The sequence below is a fragment of the Pseudopipra pipra genome, chromosome 4 (genome assembly GCF_036250125.1).
Source record: "Pseudopipra pipra isolate bDixPip1 chromosome 4, bDixPip1.hap1, whole genome shotgun sequence".
In the NCBI taxonomy this organism is placed as follows: domain Eukaryota; kingdom Metazoa; phylum Chordata; class Aves; order Passeriformes; family Pipridae; genus Pseudopipra; species Pseudopipra pipra.
In genome coordinates, this window is record NC_087552.1 from 35,226,377 (window position 1) to 35,241,756 (window position 15,380).

A 15,380-nucleotide genomic window follows, 5' to 3' on the forward strand; every position below is an offset into this window, starting at 1 on the left:
CAGCAGCATGCAGTATAGGCCTGATAGGGAACCCCATAAATAAATACATGAAAAAGTTACATGGGATAATGCTGAAAGTGCCAAAGACAACTGGGACTTGAATATCTGATGAGATCAGAGGAGAGAATGATATGTTTTCCATATAATAAACTTCCCCTTCAGCTCTGAGAGAACCATGTGCCCCACAGCTCAAAGGGCACTCAAAACATTTCATTCTTGTCCGGAATGTCCAGACTATGTTGAACAAACAATCACAAGTGCTTCACTAGTACCTCACGCAGGCTGAAGGGAGCATCTGAAGGCCAAAGGTGTCGTTCTCTGGTTGTTCCATTCTTCATTTCCAACATGACACAGCAGATGCAACCAGCAGAATTTATTTAGTAGGAAAATTATACATATCCAAATATGTATATAATAGAATTCACCCGTATGTTTTTACAGTTATCTACAATTATGTATAGGTCAAGCAGAATGGGCACATTATGGGCATTTGGTTGCTTTTGTATTGTCATAAGTGAGGAGCCTGTATAGGCTGTATGTGTAAACAGCAGCAGTAAACACTGTACAGTTACATGGAACACCTTGGTTAGGAATCATCTTCTCTCCAGTGATGGCATTGGGATCCTGAAGTGAGGGTACATGGGAAGCGTGGTCTGAATATTACTGCCCTGTACTGCAAGCTCTTTAACAAAAGGGATATTTAGCAATTCATGCAATTAAGTGTCGGCAACAACTAGATGTCAATTGCACAGAGATTAAAGATTGTATGATCATAAAAGTGGTTAATATTGAATCTCATTGGCAAATGTATTGTAATCTCTAGGTGAAGTGACAGAAATTATAAATATATTCAACTAAAGAATGAGTAGAGGGAGAATCTTGCTAAAACCCAGTCCTGCAAAAATAGATTCTGCAAAGCCAGGTTTCATTTTAAAACTAAGCAAGGAGAGTTTATTATTAGTAGGTATTTTATTAGGGTTTTATTAGGGTTTTTTTTGGTCAGAGTTGGGACTTGAGATATACCTGAAATGTACCACAATATAAGGTCTGTGAGTTTCTGTGAGAAAGTTAATCACTGTGATGGGGAGAGAATAATTTCCCCAAAGCAGACAAAGTCCTTATGTCTGCCAAATCCTTTCCTAACAAATGGTAGAATAATTGATGCCATAACGTAGGATGGATTAGTTGAATGAAAATTAATTCTACTTGCTAAATATAAGTCTCTTATAAATGTAAAAGCGTATTCAACTCCCTACCTTGCACTTATGTAAGTAAAATTCTTCAGCTGTCTCATGAATCATGTCTTCCATGCATTTTAAAGGATTATTGTGTTTTGTAGCTGTACTGTAGCACCTAGATTGTGTTTTGACAGTTTCCTCTGTGTTTGTGCAGAACTGGCAGCATCCTTCAAACAAAAAGATATTTTGTTTCATCTGAATACTGCAGCTTAGCCTTTAACATATAAGATAACATTTCTCTTAGAATGAGGATATTGAAAGGCTTGATGCATAGTAAACGTTGTCATCTATTCAGCCAGGGCATTTGTAAGTAATCTGCAACGTAACAACACAGGCACGAAGATGTTCTAGAAAAGGAAAAGAATCATTTCATAGATCAACACTTGAATCACAGTAGTTCCAGTGCGTGTTTTCACAGTCTGAGCTGGTAAGAAATGTCACTGCTGGGACTGGAATCCAGGTCATCTGTCAAGGCTAGGATAAAAGTGATTGTAAGCCTGTTTTCTGCCTCCAATTCTTTGATGAAGCTCTCTGGAGTTGTTATTTTCTACATTTATTTTTTCTATTCCTGCTGCTAAGACAGGTGTGTATAATTGTTCCCATAGTACCTTTAAAGCTGAAATGGTAGCACTCAAACTATTATTGCAATGCTTTATTGAACTTCTTTGGATGCAATAAAGGAATCTGTTGAGAAACAGTTTCGTCATGATATCTCTCCTGAACTTGAATGTGGCAAATCGCTTGGGGATTTCAGTGTGCTGCTTAAATTATGTTTTTAGAGGAAAAGGCATGAATAAAAAAGGAAGTCTTGTTTCTTAATATATTTGAATTATGAAAACAAATACTATTGTGACATTTATATGTCACAGTATTTTCATTTATATTGTGCTTTCTAAACACCTGGTAGAGCTTAACTGCAAGTAGGTCCAATTTGAGTCTCAGACTTGGACAATGGATTATATTTAAAGGATTTAGCAGCACTTAATCATTGAATAATTTGACATTTACAAAGGGATTCAATGGGATTAACTACAGTCACAACAGTGACTTAATTATGGATCTGAAATGGCAACATTCATAGTATGCTTGCTATGGGGTATTTAAATCAATTCACACATACACGCACATGGACACAAAGATAGATAGATAGATAGATAGATAGATAGATAGATAGATAGATAGATAGATAGATAGATAGATAGATAGATAGAAAAATATATCTAAATATGCAAAGGTATAGCTGTTAAATCTTCTTGAGTCCCATGAAATACCGTTGTAGTTTAACCTCACCTAGCAACAAAGTACCATGCATCTGCTCACTCACTCCCTTTCCACCCTGGCCCTCATGTAATGGGGAGGAGAATCTGTAAAGAAAAGGAAAAAATCGTAGGTTGAGATAAGATAAAAAACCAAAGTGATGCGCAGTACAATTTCTCACCCCCTGCTGACTGATGCGCATCCTGTCCCAAAACAGTGATCAGCCCCTTCCAGCTAAACTCCACAAGTTTATAAACTGGGCTTGGCACTATATGGTATGGAATACCCCTTTGGCCAGGTCAGGTCATCTGTCCCAGCTATGCTCCCTCACGGCTTCTTGTGTACCTCCTCACTGGCAGAGCATGAGACACTGAAAAGTCCTTGATTTAGGGTAAGGGCTACTGAGCAACGACCAAAACATCAGTGTGTTATCAACATTATTGTCATAGTAAATCCAAAACACAGCACTGTGCTAGCTACTAGGAAAATAAACTCTGTTCCAGCCAAAACCAGGACAAATAGACACTTTAAATGTCTTAGCATTTCTCAACGGTCAAGGGTCGAGCCTCGAGAATGGAGTATATCAGCCCAGGCACTGTCGTCAGCTTCCGGGGATGATTCTCCAATGATCGCAAACTTGAGAGTTCATGAGCTCTGAGAGGGAGATGCTGGCTGTAGTCTAGGAGAACTCAAAGGGCCTCCCTTAGGACAAATATTTATAGGGTTGCAAGATGATTAGCTTTAGTCATCAGTCAGTTTGTTTCTATCCTGGTTGCAATCCAAGTCAGTAATTACTGGAATTTTTCAAAAGTCCAGTAACGGTTGTACCATTCCACTGAGACTACAATTCATTTAAGGAGTATTCTGAGGTTCTCAGGCAATGACTGAATATCTCCTATTCCCCTCCTTTGTCAGGCAACAAGAGTTCCTGGTACAGACAGTGTCACCCTCAGCCATGCAAGAGTTCCTGCTATGGTCAAGGGGTGCTTCACCAGTCAACTCATTACACAAAGGCCAAGGCCTAACAGGAATTCCTTTACCTGAAGCTGGCAAACGTTGTCCTCATTTTCAAGAAGGGCAAGAAGGAGGACCCTGGAAACTACAAACTTGTCAGTCTCACTTCAGTGACTGGTAAAACTATGGAGAAGATTATTCTGGGAGGTATTGAAAAACACCTGAAGGACAATGCAGTCATGCACGGATCACAACCAGCACAGCTTCAGGAGAAAGTCCTGCTTGACAAACCTATTTTCCATTTATGAGAAGGTAACCCCCCCAACTGACCAAGGAAAGAAAGTTGATGTAATCTTTTTTGGTATCAGTAAAGCTTTCAATACTGTCTCTCACAGAATCCTTCTGGACAAACTGTCCAGCACACAGCTGGATAAACATATTGTGTTGTGGGTGAGCAATTTGGCTCATGGGTTGGGTGCAAAGGATTGTAGTAAATGGGATAACATCAGGCTGTCACTGGTCACTAGTGGGATTTTGCAGAGTTCCATTTTGGTGTCAGTGCTCTTCAATGTCTTCATAAACGTTTCAGACCCAGGACTCGAAGGTATACTAAGTTTGCGTGCGATACTAAACTGGGAGGAACCACTGACTCCCTCAAAGTCAGAGAGGTCCTGCAGAGATACCCAGACAAATTAGAGGGCTGGGCAATCACCAGCCATATGAAGTTTAAGAAAGACAACTGCTGGATTCTGCACCTAGGATGGGGCAACCCTGTATGTACATACAGACTGGGGAACAAGAAGCTGGAGAGCAGCGCCATGAAAAGGAATTTGGGGGTCCAGTCCAGTGGAAAGAGCCCTGGCAGCCAGGAGGGCCAATCATGTCCTGGGGGACATCAGGGAAAGCATCACTAGCCAGTCAAGGCTGGTGATTGTCCTGCTCCGCTCTGCACTGGTGCAGCCTCACCTTGAATATTGTGTGCAGTTTTGGGCACTGCAATACAAGAAAGATATGAAGCTACTAGCCCTCCAAAGGAAGGCTACAAAGATGCTGAAGGGCCTTGAGGGGAAACCTTATAACAAGCAGCTGAGATTCAGCCTGGAGAAGAGGAGACTGATGGGAGACCTCATCACAGTCTGTAGCTTCCTTGTGGGGGGAAGCAGAGGGGCAAGCACTGATCTCTTGTCTCTAATGACTGGTGACAGGACTCAAGGGAATGGCATGAAGCTGTGTCAGGAGAGGTTTAGGCTGGATATTAGGAAAAGGTTCTAGAGAGTGCTTGGCCACTGGAACAGGCTCCCCAGGGAAGTGGTCACAGCATCAAGCCTGTCAGAGTTCAAGAAGCATCTGGACAATGGCCTCAGGCATATGGTGTGATTCTTTGGGCTGTCCTGTGCAGGGCCAGGAGCTGGACTCAATGATCCTTGTGTGTCCCTTCTAACTCAGGTTGCTCTGTGGTTCTATGAGATTTTAGAGTGGCCAAGAGGAGGAAGGGGAGTTGTACCGCAATAGGGACACTATGAGCTTAAATTTGCAATAGTGGTTTTGAAACTACTGCTCCTATCTCAGAGCATTTTTTTTTCACTCATTGGCTGAACTATTGGAAGCTACGGTATTCGTGGTCAGGAGCAGTGGCAGGCAGAGGGAACCAGATGAACAGAATTTTCTATATCACCATTGCTAGTCATATTTCATTCCACCCAGATGAATCAATATTGTAGCTTGCACAGCTGAGATATCTGGTACTGAAACAAGATTAAAATAGCTACAGTACAGAATGTTTTACTCATTTCAAAGCTTCGAATTATTTTACAGAGTTAAATTACACAAATTTCATAGTTCTTTCTTTGTAGAAAGAGTTGGGCAGTTTATAACTAGATGAGAAGAAAAAATATGACTTACAGGAAAAAAAACTTTTTCCCCAAAATACATTTCTAAATATGGAAAAAATATATAACTTTTATCCTTTAGTACCATATTCTTATTTTACTTTATTTTTCGAAAAATAGCCAGTAATTTTGATGGTTGAGCTGCCCACAGCCAATTTCATTAATAGCAATCCAAATCCCTTCACAGATCTATGAACAGTTTCACCTCCAATTATTCTAAGGGTTTCTATGGTTCATTTACTAATTCATTTATTGGAGTCTATTACATTCTTTTTCTAGTTGATTTCAGTCCAATATTTTGAGTAATACTAATATAACCCTAACTTGGTTAGTTACAAAACCAACTGGATCCAAGCTGCATCTAAAAATGTGATTTATTCTGGTATGTACAAACACCTCAGAAATTTTAACTGTTTGCACAGCTGAAGTCAGTGTGTTGGAGTTTGTAGGGAGTCACATTTGGAGAGAGTGATATGCTCTGGAAAACTGATTGTGGCTTCCCTATAATGACCTGTTTATAAGAAATAGAACAAGTTTCAGCAAACTGATTGTTTATCTGATTATCATGGTTCAGGCATGTCTCCCCCAACCCTGAGTGAAGTTTTTGTGGCTATCAGAGGACTTTACCAACTGTCTGAAGTCTGGAAGACCTTTATTTCCATCCCGACACATGCTCTCAACCAATCCATCTCGTTTTGGCTGCAGAGCCTAGCATTCTTCCCATGCTTGCAATAATGTTTTGGGTAGACAGGCACTCATTAAAATGTCAATATATGACAGGCATTAGGCACAAAATCCATGAAGTTATTAAAGATTGTAATTTTAAATCCACTTATGTCATAATTGAATCTAAAATATCTTTCTCCCTTTATTCAGATGTTTTGCTGTAGATTTCTGCACACTTGACATCTCAGACTGTATTTCTTACATTGTATTTTCATAACCTCAGTGCAGCATAAACTGGCACTGCCAGAAAAACAAGCAATTTTACCCTTTCCCCAGTTCTTATTTTCTGTCCTGTTCTTTGTGCCAGCATTACTGTCCTTGCAGACATAAGTAAAACTGAAAGTTTTACCTCCTCCCAGTCATGAGGAAGAATTAGTTGGTTTGTGTTGGGTTTTTTTTGCAAAAGATCAGTGTTAAGAAATAGAATAACAGAAGCACTATAAAAAATTCTTAAAAAGTCCCTTTGAAACAAAAACTGGTTTGTGTGGAAAACAGACACTTCTTTGGAGTTTGAAGAAAGCAGTCTAGCATAAGATATCAAGAAGATACAGTAGACCAGCAGGTGAGAAAGTTGCATATTTAGACTCATTGTTGAATAGCTTCTGGGAAATCATTATGTCCTCAAGAATTTTAATATTCATTTGGCCTTCACAGTTCTTTTGGTACTCAGGGAGTTCGTTCCACAAAATACACTGGGTTTTTTCATCTGTTTGGTTGGAATGTGTTAATCTTTGCATTGCATTCAGATTTAACCGCAGGGAATCAAGGTACACTTGACCTTTGACTCAGTTATAGTTCCCTGTATCTAAGAAACCCCCACACTAGCAAAAAAATCCTCAACACTTAAACCTTACAAAAAAATAAAAATATTTCAGGAAATACAAGCTTGTCTGCCTAGCAAAAATGACTACTGAAAGCACATTGCCTTAGTGCTCAACTCTTGTCATAAATTCCTCACTGACAGGTAAGACCTGCATCATGCCATGTCTCACGAAACCTAAAAGCAGTTGCAAACCTCACAAGTAAAACTATGTCTGTGGGAAAAAGTAATTTTGAAAACCCACCTGATGAAATATTCTCTTATTCTTGAGAGAAATTTCAGTGCCTATGAGCTCAGTGTCTTCAGAAAAAACTGAAAATCTTGTAAATGGAATCTTCTCATAATGTCACCAGTAAGACACAAACACAGTTGAGATAGATCACTTACTCAATGATTATTCTGAAATTAGTCATCAGAAAGAGAAAAAGAAGAACATTTTACATCACATACACAAGTTGTACTCAATGTGCCAAAATGATCTAAAGAAAGTGGAAATAGAAACTAAAATGAATACATATTGCACAGGACTTTCTAAAATTCTTTGCCTCTGCTTTCCTCCTAACTTCCAGTTTCCCATCCATGAAATAAGTGTTTCATGCAGTCCCTCCACCTGTCCCAGGAGTTCTCTTATCATGCCATGTTTCTTTCCTTTTCTTTCTTGTTTGTTTGACTTAATTCTTTTTTTTTTTTTTTTGTAGTAACTTATTGTTGTTGATAGGCTCTTTGAGAACCAAGGACAAGAGTCATGGAAGAGACATGACTCATCATATCCAGTCTCCTGCAATCTCAGACAATCATGTGAATCATGTTTGGTCCAGAAGGACTAGAAAAACATCCACTCTCCACATCACAAAATGAAAAATATTTCTTTTTGTTTGATGAACTGTACAATAAGATGAAAAGCAATGCTACTACAGTGCTTCAGAAAGAAATGATCAAAACCTTATGAAATGGTCAAAACCTTTCTCCCTGTAGCACTGAGTGGCCATTTGTTACAGAAATTACCTTAGTAAGACAAAGGGAGAAGTACCGTGCAAATGGGATCAACAGTGCCAATATCAAGTCTCCACTTATTTAAGCCAGGAAAAAGTACTAGTAGTTATTCCTATTATTACTATTATTACTACTTCTATTATTATTATTGTTATTATTATTATTTATTATTATTATTATTATAATTTTCATCTTGGATCATGTGTCCTGAAACTCTGTGAGAACTTCTTAATTCAGATCTCTGGTCTATTGCTGATTAATTTTTGGAAGTGAGTTTTGAATATGTAGAAGAGCTGAACTGCTTAGCCTGCCTGTGACTTGTCAGCTTGAATGAGAATGGACATATATGGACATGGATAATACAAGAAAACTTCATCTATTGTCAAAAGAGATCTGGAGAGCAACAAAGTGGCAAAATTGGCTGGCCTTTACACTAATAAGGTTAGTAAAGGTAAGGATGACTGTGAAGAATTGCAGAGGAACATTGAAAGACTGAGTGGTTGATAAAAAGTGATAAAAAGGCAGGAAAATTTCAGAATCAAAACTTATAAAATCCTACATATGAGACAGAACAGTCCTAATTTAAAATATATTCTTGCATGTTTACTACAAGTCTTGAAAGACACCTTAGGATTATAATAACAGGTCTATGAAAGTGTTAGCTGAATAAGAATAAAAAAAAAATAAAAAGGAAAAAAGAGAAAAGGCCAAAAAAAGGACCAAAAAAAGGAAAAGAGAAAGACAAAGACAGAAGGAGAAAAATAAACAAAGAAAAAAACAGAAAAAATATTATGCTGCAGAATAAATCGATTGTGCTTCTGCATCTTGAATACCATCTGTAATCCCTCATGTCAGAACGGATGTAGTAGAACTGGAACAAGTGTAGGGAAGATTCTGTACTAAAAAAACAACCTCCTTCAGTCTGCAAAAAGACAATCCAAATGTACTGTCAGAGAGATGTATGAGGGATATGAACAGGAAACAACTCTTGGCAATAGCAAGAGGCTTAAAACAATTACATTAAAACATTAAAACCTTCATGAGGCAGCTCAAAATGAAAAAAAAAAGAAAGATGGTCCTTCACACAACATGTAAGATTGAGCTGACATTCCTGTCTACATAATGTTTTAGATACCATAAATTTCTATTAATTGTAAAGATAACGTCACTGCCTCAGAAAATTTCTTACACACAGATTGCTGCAGGCTAGAGACACCTACGCTAATTTTGTTAATTACGTTTTTCTTTCAGATAAGCACCATCATCTAGTGCTGCAGACAGAATATTCAGCTAGATGTGTCTTTGACCTAAACAAGCAGAGATGTTTTTGTCTTTTGTCAGAGCAGTAGTTCCTGATGCCTGGTTCCCCTGAGACATCCTAACACCCAGGACTTCTGAAGCAATGGCTACTGCACAGAACCCTGCCTGATCTGCTTGGGTGCACTACGTCATATACAGAAGGGATGCTCTGAGTTATTGTACACACTCAGAGACTTATCAGTCAGTTTATTGATATGTGCACAATTGGCTTGACACTGCCTAAGAGACGGACATAATACATGTGCCTGTATGGTGTGTTTACTCTTAATTCTGTGCAGAAATTCCTGAGACACATACAGGAATCTTAACCAACAACAAAAATAAATTAATTCTTTTAAGAAATTGTTCACTTTTCCTAGACAAAAGGTTAATTTCAATTACACTATGGCACTCAAAGCACAAAACAATTTTATTGAAAAAAGGAATGTAGCATCTGCATTCCATGTTGTATTTTAATTACGATATTTAGTGGATTCTCCCAATAAAAAAAAAAAAGTGCTACAAGACATATCATCCAGTACATTCAGGTTGGATTTCAGTTTATTTTGGGAATTATTGTATATCCCTTAATAATCTTATTTCTTTTATCACTTGGATTAATTAAATTATCTCAAAATTCCATTTGTCTGTCGATATCTGAAGTTTGCTTTTTGAATTTTGGAGATATGCCATAAACAAATTGGTTTTGCTGTTCAAGATGGATTCAGAGAAAACTGGAGAAGTATTGGGTTCTTTATTGATTAGGCTAAGAAAAAGGTCATATGCTGTAAAAGTTACAATTGATCAGATTTGTCCTCATTTACCATCTGTATGCAATAAGTGTACAGCTGGAAGTTTAGGCCACCATTTTTTCTTCAGATGCCATCTTCTATCAAGTTGTTATTGTGAACATAGAAGTTTTAGGACTTTGTCTTCCACATGGATGTCAGTACTATCATTGCCTTATTTTATGGGTAAAACCCTCTGTACAAGCTGGCATACTTCCATGAGAAACATAACTTTGAGACAGTCAGTCCCTCCCACTCAAAAGCAATGTGTTCATTGCAAACCAATGTGTACTGCCTCTATCCAAGATCATACTTTCCTAGATATTAGAAACCAGACCAGTTTGCTTTGTGCTGTTTCCTTTGGGGGCAAGAAGAGAAAGAAGTGAGGAAGAAGGTGCACCAAAAGCAGATTGCTGTAAGAAACAAAAAAAAATTGGAGTAGAGGAAAAAAATATTAGCAACACATCAGAGAGACAGGATATCTGATTTAACACACTGTGATGAACTCCTTGATAAATAATTAGAGCTTAATTGGATTAGTGGTCCTCCATCTTGTGGTCAGAAAGTGAGATTCAAGAACTTTCAACAATCATGGCTCTCTCTCGTAGAAGACTGAGTTAGCCTACTCATATAACTCAATTTATTCAAAGGAAATACAGTCCAGAGATGCTCATTTGCTTTCTATTCATTTGGGTCTGCCTGTTTATTGTGAATGATCTAGCTCCTTATTCCCGCAAAGCTGAAATCATATGTACATTAAATACATGGACACACATAAAGGTAAGAGAGCTGTGTGTTCCTGCTTTTCAGCCTTCTTAGGTAACCATCCTGTTTGTTCAGTGTCAGAGTAGAGGAAGGAGTTTCAGCTGCAGATGAAAAGGAAGAGAACCTTCAGATGGCAAGTTTATAATGAAGCCATTTCCTCTGACTTGCTTCCTTGTATCTTCAACCTAAGAAGACTAATATAAATGAAAGAGTGAAAGGGCAATTGTTTCCACAAACAGTGTACTTGTGATGCTAGAACATGAAGCAGCAGCATAAGGCAATGCCCATGGTAGCAAGGGGAAATCTCTCTGCTGGGGAAGGCTGAAAGAGAAGCAGTGATTGTGAAAGAGAAAGTAATTTAGGAGTGTTAGACTATGGCATTGTGTTGCATGTCACAATGACACATGAAACCCCAATTCGTGGACAAACCAACTTTAAGCTACCTAATAAACTATTTGGGAAAAGATAATATACAAGAGCAGAGGGGAGCAATATTAGAGTCTTTTGGGAGGTAACTACCAAGTCTTTGGGACGGTAATGATATAGTGGTTCACATAGCCATGGTAGTGAGAAATTTAAAAAATCAAAGCTAGCTGGAAGACTGAGTAAATTTGAAGTAAGAAGATAAAGTAGAATTTTTGCAACTACATTATTTGAATGCTTCTTTCTTTTTTTTTTTTTGTTTTATTAAAATCTATTTCTATTGCACTTACTTTTAGCAACTTCTACACAAACAAGGAAATCAAATATAAGGATGCTTGAAGGACAATTTCTAAAAGAAATAAAAAGCATACTTTTTCTTTGCTTTACTACTTTATTTCCACATGCATGTAATTTTCATTCAATCCCTTTTTCACCTGTTGTTACACAATATAGCAAAATTACTCTGTTATTTGTATTCATTTGTATATTTGTATTATATATTTAATAAAACATATTTGGGGGGGCTGGTGTCATATGTAAGGCTGACCAAGATCAGTAATAATATTGATGAAACATCATATTGCAAAAGAGTTTGTTTAGATAATGCAGTGATTATTACTCAGTTAGATATTCCTAGATGCTTCTTAATTATAAGATAATACCAAAAATAGAAATAGGTGTTTTTGCTAGGCAATATTTGTTCTGCAAAAAGCACATTGTGATGTTAGTCATGAATCCAAAATAAAGAATATATAAAATAGATTACAGCAATATCAGTGAATTCAAAATTAGAAATTTGGCATTTCATCAAATTGCTGGTAACTCCAGATGGCACAGTCCTATCTGAAGCATGTTCAGAAGACAAGTCCACCAATTACTGTTGGTTGTTCTCATTAAAATGTTTTCACAGATAAAAGGTTTCATTTTCTCTTCTCCATTTTGTTAACATATATTCTAAACAAATTTGCACAAGCTAATCTCTTTCTGAAGAAAGGCAGTATTTCTATATCAATATACTTTCCAGATTTTTCAAATACTGTGTTTCCTGGACATTTCTGTTTGAGATATACAAAAGCTTGTTGAGAAGTCTTCTCCGTGTCTGACAAGTCAAAATGTATACTTCAGTCACATATTCCCTGACATTCAGCTGCAAATAAAAGGCCAAGTAATAGGGAAGTTAGGCAAGCAATTCCTAATCTGCTTACAGCCCAGGATGGAGTTGTCGACTGGAGATTGTTACCTCCTGATCACTTATATGAACAGGAGATCTGAGTCTTTCTAGGTGTTTTACACTGGCATGGGAGGATTCTGTGGTCTTCATGGTTGATTTGTTTTTCAACAGAAAGCTTATACTTAGGCTAAACATAAATACTAGGAATTGCCACACAAACAGATCAGTAAAATGTTATATTCACTGACATCTGTAGCAGTTTTTCTATATATTACAGTAAGAAAACTCACATGTTTTGTTTCTGTCTGTGTAAGTTCAGTATTCTGAGCCCTCAAATAAGGCATTTGACATCGGGATCTCCATAAACAAGATTCTCGATCTATTTGCCATCAGAAGTGTTGATATTATGCAGCAAAGGCACCTACTTAACCCCATACCTCTTTTTTCTTTGACATTTTATAATGGAAGCTGTGTTTTTTTAGTTTGGGGGTTTTTTTTGTTCTTGGTTTTTGGTGGTTTGTTGTTTTTTTTTAATCTACAGGCCTGTTTTCTTGAAGAGTAATTTATGGATGAAGTTTCTGCAATGGAACATTTTCTTCCAGTGCTTCTCAGAATTTGTAACAATTTTCTGTGTATGATCTGCTTCAGGTCAGCCATGACCACTCAGTAGGTGAGCTGGCAATCTGGGACAACAGTCCTGAGGCTTTTTTACAGAGGATGTAAAAAAAGTTTCAGAGTTAATCTTACTGGCCACTATAGACTCTCGACTGTATTTTATGTAGATGATGTTCCAACATGCCTCTGAGGTACAGCAGTGCAGAACATGCTGAGGTACCTCAGCAGGCATTCATTTTGCAGTGCCATAGACAGTGCCCCCTCCTCGGGGGAGGATGGAGGACGCATTTGGGCAGAAAATGCTGGGCTGTCAGACAAAAGCACCGAGTCACCTCTGAGGAGGAAAGTACTCAGGTACCTTGGGAGCACTGAGGTACTTCAGGGATGCAGGGCCAGAGCTTTGGCAGGAAGGGCTGCAATGTCTAGGAGGAGCAGGGGCTGTTCTGTGGGAAACACTGAGATCCGTGAGAGGGCTTGGGAGAGAAGTGTGAGAGTTTGGTGAAGAATTTGAGTGGGAAAGGCAAGTGGTGATAGCAGAGGCCTTGGGTGAGGTTTGTCACAGATTTCCTGCAGAGGGAGCGGTGTGTGGAGGGGCGCAACACAATCCAACCCAGTACGTCAGAGCTGGGCAGTGGAGATTTTTGGCAGGAAACACTGAGGTACAGGGTGACAGTGACAGGGTGACAGACCATTTTGGGAAGAAAAGCTGAGGTATCTCAGAGGGAACCTGAAGGTTCTTGAGGGTAGAGGGTGTTCACCTATTTAAAGGGGACATATGTAGGAAGGATGTTGGGGTGCCTCAAGGTGATGGTGAAATGTGGGAATGGGGGAACTGTCTGAAGAGAGCAGTGCACGTGTGTGAGTGGGAAACAATGAGGTACCTCAGAGGGAAGGAACAGTGTAGGATTTAGTTAAAAGTGTTAACATGATGGAAAGAAGAATGAACAGTTTTGTTTAGTAAAATCTGAGTTAATTCATGAGGGAGGTGATAAAGTCTCAGATGGGAAACACCAAAGTTTGTTGAGGGGACAATAGAAAGTTTTTTTGGGAAATGCTGAGGTATCCCAGATGTGGCGTTTTGAGGATTTCAGAAGCAAAAAGAGGTTTACCCTCATATGGGCAATGAAGGGTTTTAGCTAGGTGGGTAGAACTACTTCAGAAGTGATAACAGGGGTGTTTAGATGGAAAAGGACAGGGTTCCTGGAGTGAACAGCAAGGGACTTTAGGAGGGAAATTCTGAGGTAAAATTGCTCAGGACTTTGGGAAAAATGTTGAGCTACCTGAGATTACATATACAGTAGCAGGACACAAGAAAAAAGTCTGATTTGGGAAGCAGTAAATTAGCTCTTGAAAAAAAAGACAGGAATAATCTAACAGAATGTAACAGAATGGCTACTGTGCCAAGGAGAGTGAAAATTTAGTGGAAAATTGGAAGTATTTTTAAAAGAAAGACTAAAAGGGCTTTCAAAAAGAATCATTTCATCCTCAGGGGTTCCACGGGGACTGCAGACTGACTCACTACAAGAGGACCGGAGAAAGGCACAACTGAGAATGAGTTAGAGATTAGGTGGGAAAAGCTGAAATAAGAAAGGGCTGCCAAGTGGAGTGAGTCTATCCACATGATAGTAAGTGAGAAAACAATCTTGTGTGACAATGTGCTGAAGTAGAAGCAAAGAATAACTGTTTTAGCAGGAAATATAAAAAAACCTCTTTGCTTTAGGAATTACTTTTGCTTTACGTGGAAAGCCACCATAGAAGTCAATGGAGAGTTATAAATGCAGGTTTGGAACAGGTTATAGGAAGAAAATGCAATGACACCCACACAAAGAATGACTGAGACAATAATTCAGATAAACAAGTCTTCAGGACATGGATTTTTAAATTTTAAACCTTTTTTTAAACAGGAAAGGTTATTGGAATAAGACATATGATGCATATGATAACTAAATAATCTATATCAATAGAACTATGAAAAAAACCAACCAAACAAACCACAATGCTTGGATGGAAGAATAAAATTCCATACTGAAACACCTTGGGAGCGAAGATTTTCACAAAGGTGCCTCTTCCTCCTGCCCCTGATCACCTGTAGTTAAGGATGAGGTGTCCTCTGGTAGGGAGGTGGGGTAGGCGGCTGGGAGTGGCTGTTTCTGGAAGGGAAGGCCTGAGAGGGGTAGGGAGCAAAGCCCCTCTTGCACCGGTAGGCAGTTAAAGGTGGGAGAGCACAATCCCTGCCTGATGCCACCTCCCAGACAGGTGGCCCTGTGACAGCAGCTGCTCCCCCATGGTGGTGGGCATGGGTTTGGGTGTGCTGCCCAGGGCATCCATGAAGGAGCGAGAAACTGCAGAGGAGATCTCTGCCTTCTGTGAGTAGCAGGCAGCTGGGATATCTGGGCCTGAGCAGGGCAGAGCAAGGCTTTCCTGAGTTGCCTTTGTTCTGGC

General features: G+C 38.8%; 1 protein-coding gene across 1 annotated transcript in view; it reads right to left on the reverse strand.

Annotated features, from left to right (window-relative positions):
- Window positions 1-358: 358 nt before the first annotated feature.
- The window catches only part of NPY1R (neuropeptide Y receptor Y1), a 44,765-nt gene continuing 29,743 nt past the window's right edge, over window positions 359-15,380 (reverse strand). Inside the window, exon 4 of the mRNA XM_064652395.1 lies at window positions 359-7,283. Within this exon, the coding sequence (XP_064508465.1) occupies window positions 7,279-7,283 (5 nt within the window). The 3' untranslated portion in view covers window positions 359-7,278. The remainder of the gene's footprint in view (window positions 7,284-15,380) is intronic.